The 19,685-nt window shown below is 37.3% G+C and overlaps 1 protein-coding gene across 1 annotated transcript in view; it reads right to left on the bottom strand.

Annotated features, from left to right (window-relative positions):
- PLXDC2 (plexin domain containing 2) overlaps positions 1–19,685 on the bottom strand; it is a 472,118-nt gene that overhangs the window by 74,024 nt on the left and 378,409 nt on the right. Inside the window, exons 10-12 of the mRNA XM_044227759.1 lie at positions 18,549–18,609; positions 6,021–6,171; positions 4,145–4,183 (exon numbers count right to left, since the gene is read on the bottom strand). Of these exons, the coding sequence (XP_044083694.1) occupies positions 4,145–4,183; positions 6,021–6,171; positions 18,549–18,609 (251 nt within the window). The remainder of the gene's footprint in view (positions 1–4,144; positions 4,184–6,020; positions 6,172–18,548; positions 18,610–19,685) is intronic.

The following is a 19,685-nucleotide window of genomic DNA, read 5'->3' as shown; positions in this document are numbered from 1 at the left end:
ATAAGTAAAATCCTTTATGGTGGCATTTTCTATTTGAAGTTTGATTGTAGGAGCTCTGTATTGTAAGAAAACAGTAATACTGAGAGGTTGTCAGGACTTGGAATCTGTATTAAGGAATTTGTATTATTAAATAGAAACACTGGTCTGCCACATACTAATAGAAACATACCAATAGAAACCAGGTCTGCCATATACTAGTCAGATAACCTAACCTTTCTGTACCTTCATTTCCTCAGCTATAAAATGAGAATAATAACAGAACCAACTCACAGGGGTGATGCCTGGATTAAATGACGTAACTACACATGACAGCATTTAGAAAGGTCCCAGGAACATAGTAAACACTCAGCACAGATATTTTTTCTTCTTTTTATTTTTCTTCTTTACATCTTTCTCCTTTACATCTTCCTCCAACTATTCAGAGATAGTTGTACAGATGGACGTAAAACTCTACTTTTATATTGGCTCTTCTGAGTCTTTGTATTCCACCATTCACCATTAATCAACACTATACATCACTGAAGGGGTCTGTACCCAGTAGATATCATTCTCTTTGTTTAGATTTTTTCACATTCTTATCTCCAAATTGCTCATAGGTCTTAGAATTTCCATTCAACCCTTAAGATGAATAAAACTTCCCCAACCCAAAAATTATCCTGAAACTTCCAGAAGTTCTACGTAGTCCTACTCTAAAGGTGGCAGAAACCTCAAATCACAATTGAAGATTCATCAAGAGTGATTTAGCAGACTGTAACTCAGTTTGGGTCCTGTGAAGGAGAAGCCCTGTTGTGTGCCTTTGGTGTCCAGCTGCTCAGAAGTATTTTCTACTTTCATATCAAAGATGAAGGAAAACGTCCTGGAAAGTAATGTATAATCATGCCAGCTGTAGATTCCACTAGAAAATCAACTCTTTTAACCCAAAGCAATGTCCCAGAAAGACTCAGAAGCAAGGTAATCCAATATCTAAAGGCAGCATCATTAGCTTCTAGCTTCATATTGACTATTTTGAAAAAATGTCACCCTCTTTTTCAGGAATGTAGAGGCCTCTAAATTAAAATGCTTTTAGAAACAGCCAATTAAATGAAATTAAATAAAGAAATAGAATGTGCTAAATTTCTTTGCAACAATACATAGCAATTTAGAAAAATTTATTAGTTTGCTTTTAAAAAAATTCTCAATAAATGTGAGAAAATGTTTACATTAGGCAACCTTTTTCATTATTAGCTCCATCTTGCAAAAATCTTTACCTGGATGGGAAAGGGGAGAACAGTTCTGAATTTTGTTTTCAACATGTTTAATCAACTAATCAAGTTAGATTTAAATTGGCAATCTCTCCTGCATCTTCAAATTCCATGAGATAAAAAACAATGAAAGCATGCTATCTTAATGAGGATGTTATAAAAAATAATGTGTAATTTCCTTAAGTACTGTTTTGAAGGGATATTTATCTTAATACTGGTCAGGTTGGTGTGCTCTAACTGTACTTTTAGAAAAAGTGCTTTAGGGGCGCCTGGGTGGCTCAGTTGGTTAAAGTCTCTGCCTTCAGCTCAGGTCATGATCCCAGAGTCCTGGGATCGAGCCCCGCATCGGGCTCTCTGCTTGGCGGGGAGCCTGCTTCCTCCCCTGCCCCTCCCACTGCCTGCATTTCTGCCTATTTGTGATCTCTGTCTGATAAATAAATAAAATCTTAAAAAAAAAAAAGAAAAGAAAGAGAAAAAGTGCTTTATAAACAACCCTAGGCATGAAAAGAGTTCCTGTATATAGACACAGTTAAAGTGTGATATTTTGGAATTCTGGGGAATACATGCTGCACATTAACCATCATCTGAAAATCCAACAGTCAACTTTTCTAGCATAACAAAAAAGAAAAAAATGTCTTCCATTTACATCAGGAATTTACTTCACTTGATTTCTCAACTTCATAAGGCAGTTTTATGCACTGCATTAAGAAAATCTTCAATGTTTTCAGGTTCCTTGCTACACTAAACAAAACTAAGGATTTTCCTTGGGATAACTGGTAATATTCTGGGGAACTATTTCCCAAAGTGCATTTCACAAAACATTCAGTTCATGAGAATGCAACTTACAGAAAAGTTTTATGACCAAATCGTGGAGAAATGCCCAACACTAATTCTTTATTTCCAACTTGAAATTTCTTTAGAATAAGTGAAAAAAATCAATCAGGAAAAGACAATTATCATATGATCTCTCTAATGTGAGGAATTTGAGAGGCAGGGCAGGGAGTTGTAGCGGGTAGGGAGGGAAAAAAATGAAACAAGATGGGACCAGGGAGGGAGATAAACCATAAGGACTCAATCTCAGGAAACAAACTGAGGGTTCCTGAGGGATTGAGGGGGAGGGATAAAGTGGCTGGGTTATGGACATTGGGGAGGGTATGTGCTGTGAATTGTGTAAGCCTGATGATCCACAGATCTGTACCCCTGAAGCAAATAATACATTTCATATTAATTAAAATTTAAAAAAAGAATACATGCTTCTCGAAAGCAGAGAATTTGTCAACATCTTGTTCACTTATCATGGCCCCAAGCCTGTAACAGCGCCCTGCACTTAGGCATTCAGCAGGAATTAATGAATAAGCAAATGAATATAAAAGCTTTGAACAGCTCTCTAGCAAAGAAACCTCTTTTAATTTTCTTTCATCCAGAGTATCTCATACCTATTTAATCACAGTAATCTTTTTTTTTTTTCTGTTAGCATTATGGAATATTTATTCTAAATATTTAGAATATTAAAAAAAGAGAGAGAGAGAGAAAAGAAAGCATAGAAATGAAACCACTACCCATATTAAGAATTAAGTACAACAAATACAACAGAAGCCTCTTGGGGAGCCGTCCTCCATTTCATAAGGTAACACCAACTTTAAGACTTATGTTCACATGAAACTAAGTAGCATCCTGCTCTGAGAAGTTCTGAACTGGGGAATTGTTATTACCCCTTCCAGTGCTAAGATTTTAACTTATTTCTAGCTTGTATATATGTTGCAAATGGTCATCTGTAAAGCTATCTGCTCACACTATTAATATATTAATAAGAAAAGAATGAATGAAATAAAACACTATGATACAGACCAAAGACAATGGATAATTGATGTTAATAATGATTACGTGAACAGGCTAATAAGCAGCTTTTCTTTCAAACTGATTGATATGAAATTTAACGATGCTACAATATATACCTTACCATACAGTCAACCTAAGAAAACATCAAAGTATTTGTTACTTAACGTCCACTGAGTAAATTAGAAACTATTCCCTACAGTTGCTAAAAGAAAAAAGAATCCTTAACAAGGTACACATTGGATTTTGACTTCCAAAATCAGCTGGGGCTGCAAAAGTAAAGATTCAAGTCACAGGGTGGCCCCATTTACGTAAGAGAAGCTGCTAAGAGAAACACCTCCCCATCTTGAGCTGAATAAACAGTTACTGAAAAAAAAAATCTCTTTTATCAAGAGCCAGGAAACTGATAGAGAAGCACATAGGAGCTAACACAGTTTAATAAAAAAAAGAACTATTTTTTAAAATGTAGGCAGTATCTTTCACAGTCTTAATTTCAGTAAAATTTTCTTCCAAATTTTCAAGGGCCATTATAGATATTGCTAAATTTTCTTAGGAAAATGTGAAGTATGAAACTACCAAGATGTTCTTTTTGCATGTCTAATTTTTGTCCCTAGCTTCACCTAAAACATAAAAGGGCTATAAAGTATATTTCCGTTTTGGTCTGTTTCTCAATTTTATTTATAGAGAATGTTGAATAGTCAACTTAGAGGGGGAAAAAAACCATTTGAACACAATAACTCCACCATGTAGATACTCAATATACAATTAAACCAAAGAATAGCACAAAAAGAAGAAAAAGATCTGTGGATAAATTTTCACTTTATAATTGTTCATTGGTGTCCTGTAGTTTTTTATAGGCAAACGTGTGGATTAGAATTTCATTCCACTATTGAAACCATTTCGATTTTCAAGCCAAACAATAAATTCTTCCCAGGTTAAATACCAACAGAGATTGAACTATAACTTCACTCTATATTAGAAGCCCACAAATCCTTTCTCATATTTAAATGAATGAAATGAATTAGTATCTAAAGGAATTTAAAAAAGAAAAAAATAGCAATTCCTACCTCCATTGTCTTTTAGATGCAGTGCTATCTTGGTATCATCTGGAAGAGAAATTCGAAGTTATTGTAACCAAAAAAATTTTAACGATGCATAAATCTGATGACCAATAGTCTACCAATGCCTTAATTATAACATGAATAGATTTCAAAATCGTACTCAGTGAATTTCTTAGTGCAACGAGAGTGAAGTGCTAGTTTACACAGGTAATACTAAAATTTCTTACTAAGATTTTAAGATCAAAACTTCAGTAAAACATAAGATTCTTAAGATCTTGAGAAAATTATAGTTATAATTTTAACTTAAAGTTCACTTATTTTTAATCTTTGAAAATGACTTATTGTAATTAGACTCTATAGTGACGGCCTTCATTATTCATTAAAAAAATCAGGAAATTCTAAAATATTTATGAATTTAACTTCAATGTTTAGGTGCTTATCCACTGCTAATAAATATGACCAAAATCATAAATGAAAAGATCTTGCCCATAATGAACAAAATAAACAAATAAACATGCCTTTTTTTTCCTATTGTTTAAGTGGTTGTATTTTATTCTAAAGCATAGGATTCAAATTGAAGTAGTATTTTCATGGGGTAGAATTTGAACTATAAAAATATTTCACAGGCTGTATAACAACCCCAAATAAGATGGATTAAAATACAACATTGGCTTTAAAAGCAATAAGATGTATTTAGCAGCTGTCCTCATCTCATTTTATAACTTTACTCTAGTTATCTTTTTTAAAGGATTTATTTATTTATTTTAGAGCAAGAGAGAGCTTGAGTGAGGGGAGGGGGCAGAGGGACAGGGAGAAAGACTCTCCAGCAGACTCCACACTGAGCACAGAGTCTGACTTGGGGCTTGATCCCACCACTCCGAGATCATGACCTGAGCCGAAATCAAGAGTTAGATGCTCAACCGACTGAGCCATCTGGGTGTGCCTCGAGTTAACCTTTACTATCCAATTAAATTTCAATTAAAAGCAAAAGTTTCAAGTTTAATTTATTATTCAAATGAAAGCAAGGTTGATAACTATAAATAAGTAAGATCATTTTCCCCCCCAAAGCTCACTCTTGGCCAATTAGTCTCACATTTCTCCCTAGTGGTACCATTCAGAATATATGATTCTATTTTAGCTGATATACTTTCTTCCCCCAATGGGTTGTGCCCATATATCAATATTTTCTAGTATTTTTGTCTTCTCTGGCAGAAGAAATGTTTTTCAAGACACAGTGCCTCTCTAAAGATTATAGACATACAGATTTTATTGTCTGTATTTAGGTAAATATTAGAACAGCATATAAGTAGAATTATCTATTTTCTCTGTATGCCTTTTGCCTTTCTCTCCTGTGACTGAAATACTGAATTCAGGTACCACAAAATTTAGCAATATAAAGCAAGTCTGTATTTCCTTTTTAGGGAGCACAGGTAGCCAGGATATTATAAAAAGCTCAATCTTAATAATAGTCACCGTACATTAAAAGAATATTAACACATCTTTCTGTTCCATAATAATTTTGTCTTTTCCCCTTTAGAAATCCTTTAGAAGTTCAGTTTGCCAACGGATAACTTTCCCTCTAGAGAGCTGCTCCAGTTCATGTCAACACAGTGACTTTCCCTTCCTTAAGAAAAAAGGCAAGGGTCACCTGGGTAGCTCAGTTGGTTAAGCGACTGCCTTCGGCTCAGGTCATGATCCTGGAGTCCCAGAATTGAGTCCCGCATTAGGCTCCCTGCTCGACAGAGAGTCTGCTTCTCCTGCTGACATTTCTCCACTCAAGCTTGCTCACTCTATTTCTCTCTCTCTCTCAAATAAATAAATAAAATCCTTAAAAAAAAAAAAAACACACTTCTAAGAAAGAAAGCAGAAATATCGAGAGTACCTTCTGTGGGCAGGCTGGTGGGCAGCTGGGATGTCACTGCTCTTCTGGTGGTCGTTAGGACCCTGAATTTTGTGGTTGTTGCTTGTACGGTTGTGGTGGTTTGAGAAGAACTTTCCATGGGCTCTGTGTTGTCACACATCTTCTCTTTGGACTAACAAGAGAAAAAAAATGGGAAAACAATTTAAGAAAGATCGTATGTGCATTTTAAAAAATTACAAGAAAGAAGCTGAGCTGTGAAGCACAAATCACTCTCAGATCAAGATGAGGAATCAGTAATTTTTGAATAGGACAATATTTGTAGATTATAGTAATTTACAAAGTATACAAAATAGATGAGAAACAAAATGGGATATTAGTAAAGCGTTTTCACCTTTAGATATTTGGATTTCATCATTTCTGTGGTTAACCTTTCATACTACTTTTTATCTTGCCCTAAATTTTATAGTGATTTATAAAAGACATAATGTCAAAAGGGAGAAGTTCATACAAGAAGAAAAACGTGTGCAAAAAGATAAGATTTAAAACATGGTTAGATATGTGGAGAAAGAACGCATTTCAAACCGGTAATGCTAAATTCTAAATATTTGGTAAAATTCTCCATATTACCTTATTGTTTCAGAAACAATCTACCACAGGTTGAAAGAATATTTAAAATTTTTGTTTTCTTTTATGAAATATTCAAAATCACCCAAGCAAAAGATTGAATGACCCTCCTATAATCCCTTAGCCTATTTCTCCTTAGCACAGCTAGATTTTTCAAAGACACCAGGAAAAGATGCATATTTTATTTTTTATTTACAGCCCACAAATATAAATCCTCTGACCTTCACCATCAACAATCTCCAACATCCAAACTTTTATGGTTTAGAAGCTGGTGTTTCTCCCCACCTCTTTGCTCTTCAAAGGACCCCATCCCTCTAGTAGGTTTTAGAAAATAACTAGTATGCACCTGGGAGGTACTCATCTCACTTCTGAAAATTATTATTAAGTAAATTTCTTTCTCAAACTTCTCTTGTCATTAACAAAGTACAATGCACTTATTACTAGTTCAGCGAGAACTCCTGAGATGGCTTCTTTCTCATTAATGGAATATGATACAAGTTTCTTCCCCACTTCAACTCCCAATATCCTATGGGAATAAAGGTAAAGGATCCCACATTTTCTCAGCCCAGTGGTCTAATGATCTTGCTGACTCTATGTCAGGTACCACCCTCCTCCTGCCCCCAGCCTGGACCTCACAGGCAGTTGGAGATGCTTTTGTTCTGAGATCACAGATCCAGTTGTCCTCTTTTCAGTCTTTCCAAGAATCTTTTCACTCAGATTCTCTCTCTCCTTGGATGACACTGAAAGCCCAAGTACAATGATTTTTCTCCTTTCAACCCCCTTTCCCGCCATTACTTCAACTGCTCTTTCCAATTCCTTCATCTTGCCCTGTTTTGTTTTTCTGCCTTTTCAGAAAATCCCCAAAACCAAATGGAGTAAAAACAACATCCAAAAAACAAACCAAAAAACCCACCTGCCTTCTCCCTGCCTTGTAACAAAGCTAGAAAAGCTGGAGAACAATCACACAACCCAGGCTTGGAACTCCATAGGGTTACCACCTGTGGGCGGCCTCAGTGGACCTTCTGAGCTGCTTGGCAACACTGTCCTGTTTCCTGGTCTCCTCTCCCACCATCCTCCATTATCAAGTGCAAACCCTCTCCACTCTACAGAAAACTCTAATCCCATAATGCCTCTCCCGATCTTACCCCATGGGCTCACCTTTTATTTCCTTGATAAGAGTCATCAGCAAGATTTCTCTGCATTTCTTTACCAATCAGGATTCATGCTTGAATCTGTATGGACCTATCCCTCTTTCTTTCTGTAATCATGGAGGGAGCCCAGCATTTATAGCTACTCTCTCAACCTCTACTTTGGCCCACTTTGTCAGGTTTTTGTGAACTTGCTCATTTAATACCATTCTGTCTCTTCAAAATGTTTTCAATCTCAGGTTTTCCACTGCTTTGTTCCCATTAGCACTTAAACACACTCAAGCATGTCCAGTCTTATTTTAAACACTCAGTCCTCCCTCTTTTCCTCCTTCTTCTCCTCTTCTGACATTCCCCTACTTTTCCTACAATTCAGTCATACTTCCAGAGATAGGTCTGCCCTGGTCTTCACAGACTCCCACTTTCCCTACTTAGGAAAATCTTGTTGTTATCCAATACAAGTTAATTGAAATTTCTTATGCTGGTGATTCTAATACCTCCTTATGCACAAAATCATCTATATTCTTCACATATCACAACATGGGGCCCAGCTAGCTGTGCACTCTCTAGTTTTGGCTTCTATGACACACACACAAATTTTCTGATAGCTTTTTACAACTTCTTTTTATTTCTCTCTCTGTTATGTGATGGTAGTTCTTATAGATCTTTTTTGACTAATCTTTTTGCTATATGCATTCTCACCAGCAATTTCCACCATACCCGTGATTTTAATTCACATGTTTATGTCGATTTACATAAATCGATACCAACAATACACATCTCTCTTTTGGATTTCTGACCCAAATATTCATCTATTGACTTAACTTATGCATGTGGGTGTCACAGACATCTCAAACTCAATAAGACTCCAATGGAACTCATCGCAAATTATTCTCCTTCTGTGTTTCTATTGTCAAAGACCAGTATTAGCAAATACCTGAATGTTTAACCTAATATCCTGGACTTGTTTAGCTTACCGCAGTAACGGCAGATTAAAGACTCTAAATGGGCCTCCTTCTGCAAAACCAAGTAGCTTCTGGATAAAATTTGAATTTTAAAGTATTACTAGGATTTGCAGGAAGGAAAAAAAAAATCACCAAGGGTACCTTTCTATTGTCTCTCCCCAAAACAAAACAAAGCTAAAGCTATAGACTATGTAGTAGGAGTCATATGCAGTAAACAAAGGAAAAATGCAGGATTTGCCCAGAGGGCAAGCAATGTTAAAAATCAATATTGCTTCAAGGAACTCAAGCCTGTGCCAGCAGTAGATGGGGGAGATAAATTTATACCTCTCCTCTCCATACTAAATAGGGACATATGGTGTCCCCTAAAATTCTCAGGTTCTCTTCATCAAACATTCTTTGGTGGAAAGCACCAACTATTTAGGTCCTTGGGGTTCCCATGGAATAGGATAAAATAAAAATGCAATTCTAATTAAAGGACACAATAAAAAAATACAAAAAGAAAACAAAACACTGACAAAGTCAGCAAAAACAATGAACAACATATTTAAACTACCAAAATCTTTAGATACTGTGATCATCTAATATAAGATGCACAAAAATTTATATATGAAATATTTAAAGAAATGAAAGGCAAAATATAAAAATGAACTAGTAACGTAGACTACAAAAATGTCTTGGCCGATTTAATAAAGTATAACATTTAAATTTCAGAGGAGGAGTCAAGATGGCGGAGAAGTAGCAGGCTGAGACTACTTCAGCTAGCAGGAGATCAGCTAGAGAGCTTATCTAAAGATGGCAAACACCTGCAAATCCATCGGCAGATCAAAGAGAAGAAGAAAAGCAATTCTAAAACAGAAAATCAACCACTTTCTGAAAAATAGGACTGGCGGAGAAGTGAATCCAAAGCGACGGGAAAATAGACCCCAGGGGGAGGGGCCGGCTCCCAGCAAACGGCAGAGCAACGGAGCACAAAATCAGGACTTTTAAAAGTCTGTTCCGCTGAGGGACATTGCTCCAGAGGCTAAACCGGGGTGAAGCCCAGGTGGGGTCAGCGTGGCCGCAGGTCCCGCAGGGTCACAGAAGGATTGGGGGTGCCTGAGTGTCACAGAGCTTACAGGTATTAGAATGGGGAAGCCGGCTACAGAGACAGGCAGAGGAGTGAGCTCACAGCTCGGGGTTACCTTGAACCGGTCACAGGCTCGGTGAGCTTGGAGCGCGGCCAGAGGCCACGAAAACGGGAGTAATTGGGCGCAGTTCTCTGAGGGCGCACTGAGGAGTGGGGCCCCAGGCTCTCGGCTCCTCCGGGCCGGAGACCAGGAAGCCGCCATTTGTATTCCCGTCCTCCGGAACTCTACGGAAAGCGCTCAGGGAACAAAAGCTCCCGAAAGCAAACCCGAGCTGGTAAGGGCGGTGCAATTCCGCCTGGGGCAAAGACACTTGAGAATCACTACACCAGGCCCCTCCCCCAGAAGATCAACAAGAAATCCAGCCAAGACCAAGTTCACCTACCAAGGAGTGCAGTTTCAATACCAAGGAGAGCAGCGGAATTCCAGAGGAAGAGAAAGCAAAGCATGGAAGTCATGGCTTTCTCCCCATGATTCTTTCGTCTTGCAGTTAATTTAATTTTTTTTTCTTTTTCAATTTTTTTCTCTTCTTCTGCTAATTTTTTTAACTTTTACACTTTTCTTTTTTAATGTTTTTTAACAAGTTTATCTAATATATATATATTTTTTTCTTTATACTTTTTAAATTTGTTTTCTCTTTTTAATTGTTTCTTTTCTTTGCTTTTTTTTTTTTTTCTTTCTTTCTGAACCTCTTTTTATCCCCTTTCTCCCCGCTCACAATTTGGGATCTCTTCTGATTTGGTTAAAGCATATTTTCCTGGGGTTGTTGCCACCCTTTGAGTATTTTACTTGCTCCTTCATATACTCTTATCTGGACAAAATGACAAGGCGGAAAAATTCACCACAAAAAAAAGAATAAGAGGCAGTACCGAAGGACAGGGACCTAATCAATACAGACATTGATAATATGTCAGATCTAGAGTTCAGAATGACGTTTCTCAAGATTCTAGCCGGGCTCAAAAAAGGCAAGGAAGATATTAGAGAAACCCTCTTGGGAGATATAAAAGCCCTTTCTGGAGAAATAAAAGAACTAAAATCTAACCAAGTTGAAATCAAAAAAGCTATTAATGAGGTGCAATCAAAAATGGAGGCTCTGACTGCTAGGATAAATGAGGCAGAAGAAAGAATTAGCAATATAGAAGACCAAATGACAGAGAATAAAGAAGCTGAGCAAAAGAGGGACAAACAGCTACTGGATCATAAGGGGAGAATTCGAGAGATAAGTGACACCATAAGACGAAACAACATTAGAATAATTGGGATTCCAGAAGTAGAAGAAAGAGAGAGGGGAGAAGAAGGTATACTGGAGAGAATTATTGGAGAGAATTCCCCATTATGGCAAAGGGAACAAGCATCAAAATCCAGGAGGTGCAGAGAACCCCCCTCAAAATCAATAAGAATAGGCCCACACCCCATCACCTAATAGTAAAATTTACAAGTCTCAGTGACAAAGAGAAAATCTAGAAAGCAGCCCGGGAAAAGAAGTCTGTAACATACAATGGTAAAAATATTAGATTGGCAGCAGACTTATCCACAGAGACCTGGCAGGCCAGAAAGAGCTGGCATGATATATTCAGAGCACTAAACGAGAAAAACATGAAGCCAAGAATACTATATCCAGCTAGGCTATCATTGAAAATAGGAGGATAGATTAAAAGCTTCCAGGACAAACAAAAACTGAAAGAATTTGCAAACACCAAACCAGCTCTACAGGAAATATTGAAATGGGTCCTCTAAGCAAAGAGAGAGCCTAAACGTAGTAGATCAGAAAGGAACAGAGACAATATACAGTAACAGTCACCTTAGAGGCAATACGATGGCACTAAACTCATATCTCTCAATAGTTTCCCTGAATATTAATGGGCTAAATGCCCCAATCAAAAGACACAGGGTATCAGAATGGATAAAAAAACAAAACCCATCTATATGTTGCCTACAATAAACTCATTTTAAACCCAAAGACACCTCCAGATTTAAAGTGAGGGGGTGGAAAAGAATTTACCATGCTAATGGACATCAGAAGAAAGCAGGAGTGGCAATCCTTATATCAGATCAATTAGATTTTAAGCCAAAGACTATAATAAGAGATGAGGAAGGACACTATATCATACTCAAAAGATCTGTCCAACAAGAAGATCTAACAATTTTAAATATCTATGCCCCCAACGTGGGAGCAGCCAACTATATAAACCAATTAATAACAAAATCAAAGAAACACATCAATAATAATACAATAATAGTAGGGGACTTTAACACTCCCCTCACTGAAATGGACAGATCATCCAAGCAAAAGATCAACAAGGAAATAAAGGCCTTAAACGACACACTGGACCAGATGGACATCACAGATATATTCAGAACATTTCATCCCAAAGCAATAGAATACACATTCTTCTCTGGTGCACATGGAACATTCTCCAAAATAGATCACATCTTGGGTCCTAAACCAGGTCTCAACTGGTATCAAAAGATTGGGATCATTCCCTGCATATTTTCAGACCACAATGCTCTGAAGCTAGAATTCAATCACAAGAGGAAATTTGGAAAGAACCCAAATACATGGAGACTAAACAGCATCCTTCTACAGAATGAATGGGTCAACCAGGAAATTAAAGAAAAATTGAAAAAATTTATGGAAACAAATGATAATGAAAACACAACGGTTCAAAATCTGTGGGACACAACAAAGGCAGTCCTGAGAGGAAAATATATAGCGGTACAAGCATTTCTCAAGAAACAAGAAAGGTCTCAGGTACACAACCTAACCCTACACTTAAAGGAGCTGGAGAAAGAACACGAAAGAAACTCTAAACCCAGAAGGAGAAGAGAAATCATAAAGATCAGAGCAGAAATCAATGAAATAGAAACCAAAAAAACAATAGAACGAATCAACGAAACTAGGAGCTCGTTCTTTGAAAGAATCAATAAAATTGATTAAACCCCTTGCCAGACTTATAAAAAATTAAAGAGAAAGGACCCAAATAAATAAAATCATGAATGAAAGAGGAGAGATCATAACTAACACCAAAGAAATACAGACCATTATAAGAACATACTATGACCAACTCTATGCCAACAAATTTGACAATCTGGGAGAAATGGATGCATTCCTAGAGACATACAAACTACCACAACTGAACCAGGAATAAATAGAAAGCCTGAACAGGCCCCTAACCAGTAAGGAGATTGAAACAGTCATCAAAAATCTCCAAACAAACAAAAGCCCAGGGCCAGATGGCTTCCCGGGGGAATTCTACCAAACATTTAAAGAAGAACTAATTCCTATTCTCCTGAAACTGTTCCAAAAAAATAGAAATGGAAGGAAAACTTCCAAACTCATTTTATGATGCCAGCATCACCTTGATCCCCAAACCAGACAAGGATCCCATCAAAAAAGAGAGCTATAGACCAATATCCTTGCTGAACACAGATGCGAAAATTCTCACCAAAATACTAGCCAATAGGATTCAACAGTACATTAAAAGGATTATTTGCCACGACCAAGTGGGATTTATCCCAGGGCTGCAAGGTTGGTTCTACATCCTCATATCAATCAATGTGATACAACACATCAGTAAAAGAAAGAACAAGAACCATATGATACTCTCAATAGATGCTGAAAAAGCATTTGACAAAGTACAGCATCCCTTTCTGATCAAAACTCTTCAAAGTGTAGGGATAGAGGGCACATACCTCAATATTATCAAGGCCATCTATGAAAAACCCACCGCAAATATCATTCTCAATGGGGAAAAACTGAAAGCTTTTCCACTAAAGTCAGGAACACAGCAGGGATGTCCATTATCACCACTGCTATTCAACACAGTACTAGAAATCTTAGCCTCAGCAATCAGACAACAAAAGGAAATTAAAGGCATCCAAATCGGCAAAGAAGAAGTCAAATTATCACTCTTCGCAGATGATATGATACTATATGTTGAAAACCCAAAAGACTCCACCCCAAAACTGCTAGAACTTGTACAGGAATTCAGTAAAATGTCAGGATATAAAATCAACGCACAGAAATCAGCAGCATTTCTCTACACCTACAAGAAGACAGAAGAAAGAGAAATTAAGGAGTCAATCCCATTTACAATTGCACCCAAAACCATAAGATACCTAGGACTAAACCTAACCAAAGAGGCAAAGAATTACACTCAGAAAAGTATAAAGTACTCATGAAAGAAATTGAGGAATACACAAAGAAATGGAAAAATGTTCCATGCTCCTGGATTGGAAGAATAAATATTGTGAAAATGTCTATGCTACCTAAAGCAATCTCCACATTTAATGCAATTCCTATCAAAATACCATCCATCTTTTTCAAAGAAATGGAACAAATAATCCTAAAATTTATATGGAACCAGAAAAGACCCAGAATAGCCAGAGGAATATTGAAAAAGAAAGCCAAAGTTGGTGGCATCACAACTCCGAACTTCAAGCTCTATTAAAAAGCTGTCATCATTAAGACAGTATGGTACTGGCACAAAAACAGACACATAGATCAATGGAACAGAAAAGAGAGCCCAGAAATAGACCCTCAATTCTATGGTCAACTAATTTTCGACAAAGCAGGAAAGAATGTCCAATGGAAAAAAGACAGTCTCTTCAATAAATGATGTTGGGAAAATTGGACAGCCACATGCAGAAAAATGAAATTGGACCATTTCCTTATACCACACACGAAAATAGACTCAAAATGGATGAAGGACCTCAATGTGAGAAAGGAATCCATCAAAATCCTTGAGGAGAACACAGCAACCTCTTTGACCTCGGCCGCAGCAACATCTTCCTAGGAACATCGCCAAAGGCAAGGGAAGCAAAGGCAAAAATGAACTATTGGGATTTTATCAAGATCAAAAGCTTTTGCACAGCAAAGGAAACAGGTAACAAAACCAAAAGACAACTGACAGAATAGGAGAAGATATTTGCAAACAACGTATCAGATAAAGGGCTAGTGCCAAAATCTATAAAGAGCTTAGCAAACTCAACACTCAAAGAACAAATAATCCAATCAAGAAATGGGCAGAGGACATGAACAGACATTTCTGCAAAGACATCCAGATGGCCAACAGACACATGAAAAAGTGCTCCATATCACTTGGCATCAGGGAAATACAAATTAAAACCACAATGAGTTATCACCTCACACCAGTCAGAATGGCTAAAATTAACAAGTCAGGAAATGGCAGATGCTGGAGAGGATGTGGAGAAAGAGGAACCCTCCTACACTGTTGGTGGGAACGCAGGCTGGTGCAACCACTCTGGAAAACAGCATGGAGGTTCCTCAAAATGTTGAAAATAGAAGTATCCTATGACCCAGCAATTGCACTACTGGGTATTTACCCTAAAGATACAAACGTAGTGATCCGAAGGGGCACGTGCACCTGAATGTTTATAGCAGCAATGTCCACAATAGCCAAATTAGGGAAAGAACCTAGATGTCCATCAACAGATGAATGGATAAAGAAGATGAGGTATATATACACAATGGAATACTATGCAGCCATCAAAAGAAATGAAATCTTGCCATTTGCGACAACGTGGATGGAACTAGAGCGTATCATGCTTAGCGAAATATGTCAAGCGGAGAAAGACAACTATCATATGATCTCCCTGATATGAGGAAGTAGAGATGCAACAAGGGAGGGTAAGGGGGTAGGAGAAGAATAAATGAAACAAGATGGGATTGGGAGGGAGACAAACCATAAGTGACTCTTAATCTCACAAAACAAGCTGAGGGTTGCTAGGGGGAAGGGGGGGTTGGGGGAAGGGGGGTCGGGTTATGGACATTGAGGAAGGTCTGTGCTATGGTGAGGGCTGTGAAGTGTGTAAACCTGGTGATTCACATGTACCCCGGGGGATTAAAATACACTATATGTTTATAAAAAATATAAAATTATTAAAAAAATACAAGTTTCATATTCTAAAAAAATTAAATTTCAGAAATGAAAAATACATTTTTTTGAAATTACTACTTCAATGGATATGTTAAACAGTGCATTAAACAAGATGACAGAATTAATAAACTGGCAAATTGATCCGAAGAAATTTCCCAGGATGCAATACAGGGAAATACGAAGATAGATGATATAAAAGAGGACTTTCCCGGTCCTCATTTCCATTCAGCCACTTACCTACTAATCCTTCCCTCACCCTCTGTGTGATCACCACTACTCTACCCACTGATGCAGCCCAGATTGCCAGCATCTTTGGCCTGGGTTATAACCATAGTTAACTTCTTGGTTTCTTGCCTCATATCCTGTTATTCACCCATAGCCTGGGTGATTCTTCCAAAGGCCCTGATTAAAAGCCTTTCCCTTGCCTTTATTACTTTTTAATTGAGGAATGATATATATACATAGCAGTAAATTAGTTTCAGGTGTATAACATAATGATTTGATATTTCTGTACATTGCAAAATGATCACCACCATAAGTCTACCTTACATCTGTCACCAAATGTAATTGCAAAAAGTTTTTTTTGTTGTTGTGATGAGAATTTTTAAGATTTACTTTCAGCAGTTTTCAAATATGCAACACATTATTCTTAATTACAGTCACCATGCTGTACCTTAAATCCTCAGGACTTATTTATTTTATAATTGGAAGTTTGTACCTTTTGAGCCCCTTCTATAGTTTCACCCACCCCAACCACCCATCTGTTCTCTATCTATGAATTTCGGTTTTGCTTTTTGTGTTTTGTTTTGCTTCGATTCTACATATAAGTGAGATCATACAGTATTGTCTTTTCCGTCTGACATATTTTACTTAGCATAATGCCCTCAAAACCCATCCATATTGTGACAACTGGCAAGATTTCCTTCTTTATATGACCAAATAATGTTCATTGTGTGTGTGTGTGTACATTCATCCATATACACCACATTTTCTTTATCCATTCACCCATCAATGGACACTTAGGATATTTCCTTATCTTGGCTGTTGTGAGTCATGCAATGAACACGGGGGTGCTGTTATCTTTTTGAGTGAGTATTTCATTTTCATTGGCATAAATACCTGGAAGTGGAACTGTAGGATCATATGGTAGTTCGATTTTTAATTTTCTGAGGAAACTCCTTTCTTCCCTTGTCTTTAGGATGAAGCCCAAACTCCTTCAACTTTTCATGTTTGGGACTTTGTTAGCCCACCAGTCCCAGTTGTCACCACTCCTCTCCTCAGCTCCAGTTACCCTTTCAGGCATCATCTCAGATATCTTCTCCTCAAGCAAACCTCCCCTTATGCTACTTAACCAGACCACGTCCTTACCATTACTCTCTGCCATGCCCTTCTCTATATGCCTCAGTGGTCTATCCACCTGCTGAACATACTTCTTCCATTTTTATGCTTTTGGTGCTTAGAATAGTACATAGTAAGTGCTCATATTAGGATCTGCACTTATGGAGAAAATTCATCTCACAGTATCAGAAAGAAAATTTAACCCTACTTTTAGGCACAGAAGATGGACCAGAGTTGGTGACTTTATTGTATTAGAAGAATATAAATGCTCACTGTAAAGCCATTAATATTGACAATTTAATTACAAAATTAAAAGGAAACACTGAATATTGAAGATACTTGACTTTGAACTCCTTGAGAATAGGGGGTAATTTAAAAAAATGTATAATTTCAGTGCTCGGCACATTCCACAAAACATGGTAAATTCTCCACAGATAAATTTAGGAAGGTTTAAAATATGATGACTTCTTTATTTCCTTGGTTCTTGGTGGGCAAGAAAATTAAGATGTCTGAATTACACTCTTGATCTTTACACAATATAGCTATTCAATTTCAACATTTTCATTGAAGTAAATGTGATTACATGAAAGAAACATCAATCTGAAAACACAACCACATTTCCAGCAGTATATTTTCATTTTGAATGATGTTGTTCCATAAGTGAAGTGAAAGAGATTAGTATATATCACTATAATCCCCCAAAAGAATGTCAAAAAGTTGATTAAAGCTGCATAGTCAATTCTGCAGACAACAGGATTATCAATCCTTAAAATACTTAAAATTCAAGTATATTCTCGATGATGTTTTTCCTCAAGATATTTATAGGACATCATAAATAAAAGCTTAATTTTTAAGAAAGGTTCTAATAACCATTGGTCTCCCACTAGTTTTAAAGAGAGCACTTTGACATGATTTGCTTTCGCTAAATGAGAAAACCTGCATCACTATCTCCATCACGTTTGTCTCGGGGTTACTGTTTCCTTGTTATACCATTTCTGACTGATTTTACATCAATTTGCGAAAGTAGTCTCTTCATCCATACTGTTGGTTTTGTTACTTGAGCTAAAGAGATGAACAACAGTTTCCAAGATCTTAAAAAGCAGCAAGTGTTTAAGAGAACTACCTTTGGCTTATAAGATTTGGATTCCGGTTCTATTTCCTAGCCATACATCTAACTCTGCTACCCTTGTTGCCCCCATCCCCACCATCTCCCCTCTCACCTCCCTCTTCTCCTCTTGATAATATGGGGCAATAACACCTCCCAGGTCTAAGGAAGGATATGAGACTAAATCGAGATAATACAGGTAAAGAGTTAAGCCCAATATGTGGCACATATTAAGGGCTCGATAATTCCTGGATATTTTTGTTAAATTAGATGCCATTTTCATTAAGATGTAGCAACTCTATACGACAGCTGGGCCCTAGGAATCTTGTCATGAAAAAGCATGTGTACCTCTTCAGGGCATCCACTGTCCACCCAGTCCTGCCGATGGCGATCAAATCCACTGGAACATCTTCAGAGAGGACACATTGCAGTTCAGAAAAGAAAGTAAAGGGGTGCACAAGGGGCAGGGCAGGGGGTAAGAAATGAAAAGAAAAAGATTGGTAAGTAGTTCATTCTCAAATTTTCAGTTTAGCACAACATAAACTTTCTTTTCTAGAACTGTTAACTGGAGCAGCAGTGAAATATTATAGCATGGTGAGTAACAGCTCATTCCTTAGGTAGTCATGTTATTAGGATCACTCATGGCCACAGATTACTCCACAGATGTCCTCTACACCATGCAGAACACCTGGGTCTCCAAGACCCAGGCCAGTTGTTATTCTATTAAGTTGGTTTTCTTTTTAGTTATACATTTTCTTTCTCATTACCAAAACAAATGGATATAGACAAATGTTTTGCCGGTATCATTTTTTAGGATTTCAGAGCTCTTTGTTTTCCTTAATTTTTTTTAAGACCCATAGTCACTCAAACTCTCTATTGTGAAGGAAAGGGTTAACTCAGCAGGTTTGAGGTGTTCAAACTCTCCCATATCAAAGAAGAAACTGATCCTTTTCTGGCTGCCTGTAGATAACCTCCAAGCCCTTGGGATATCTCACCTGATAAGATTAACTTTGTGTATCTTGGTTGTTGGGCTATGCAAGATAGTTTATGCTAATAATATGTTTTATGCTGAATAAAACATACCAGTCATAACCTGGGTACTGGGGCCATACTGTATCAGTTTGACCTCTTGGAGGGACTGGGGACTAGAGATGAGAATAATAATAGAGAAATTCATCCCTATCTGACTGCCCCTCAATAAAAACCATGGACACAAAAAGCATGAGTAGGCTTCCTTGGTTGGCGACACTTGGTGTGTTTTCTCAAATTGCTGTTGGGGGACGTAAGTGCTATCTCTACAACTCTACTGGGAGAAGACAATTGGAAGCTTGTGTTATGTTTCTTATGGACTCTACCTTACATATTTTTCACTTTTACTGATTTTTTTTTATTTTTTATAAACATATATTTTTATCCCCAGGGGTACAGGTCCGCGAATCGCCAGGTCCACACACCCCACAGCACTCACCAAAGACACCCCCCACA

This window comes from Neovison vison, chromosome 12 (genome assembly GCF_020171115.1).
Source record: "Neovison vison isolate M4711 chromosome 12, ASM_NN_V1, whole genome shotgun sequence".
NCBI lineage: Eukaryota > Metazoa > Chordata > Mammalia > Carnivora > Mustelidae > Neogale > Neogale vison.
Note: the sequence above shows the minus strand (reverse complement) of the source record. Positions and strands in the feature narration are given on the sequence as shown.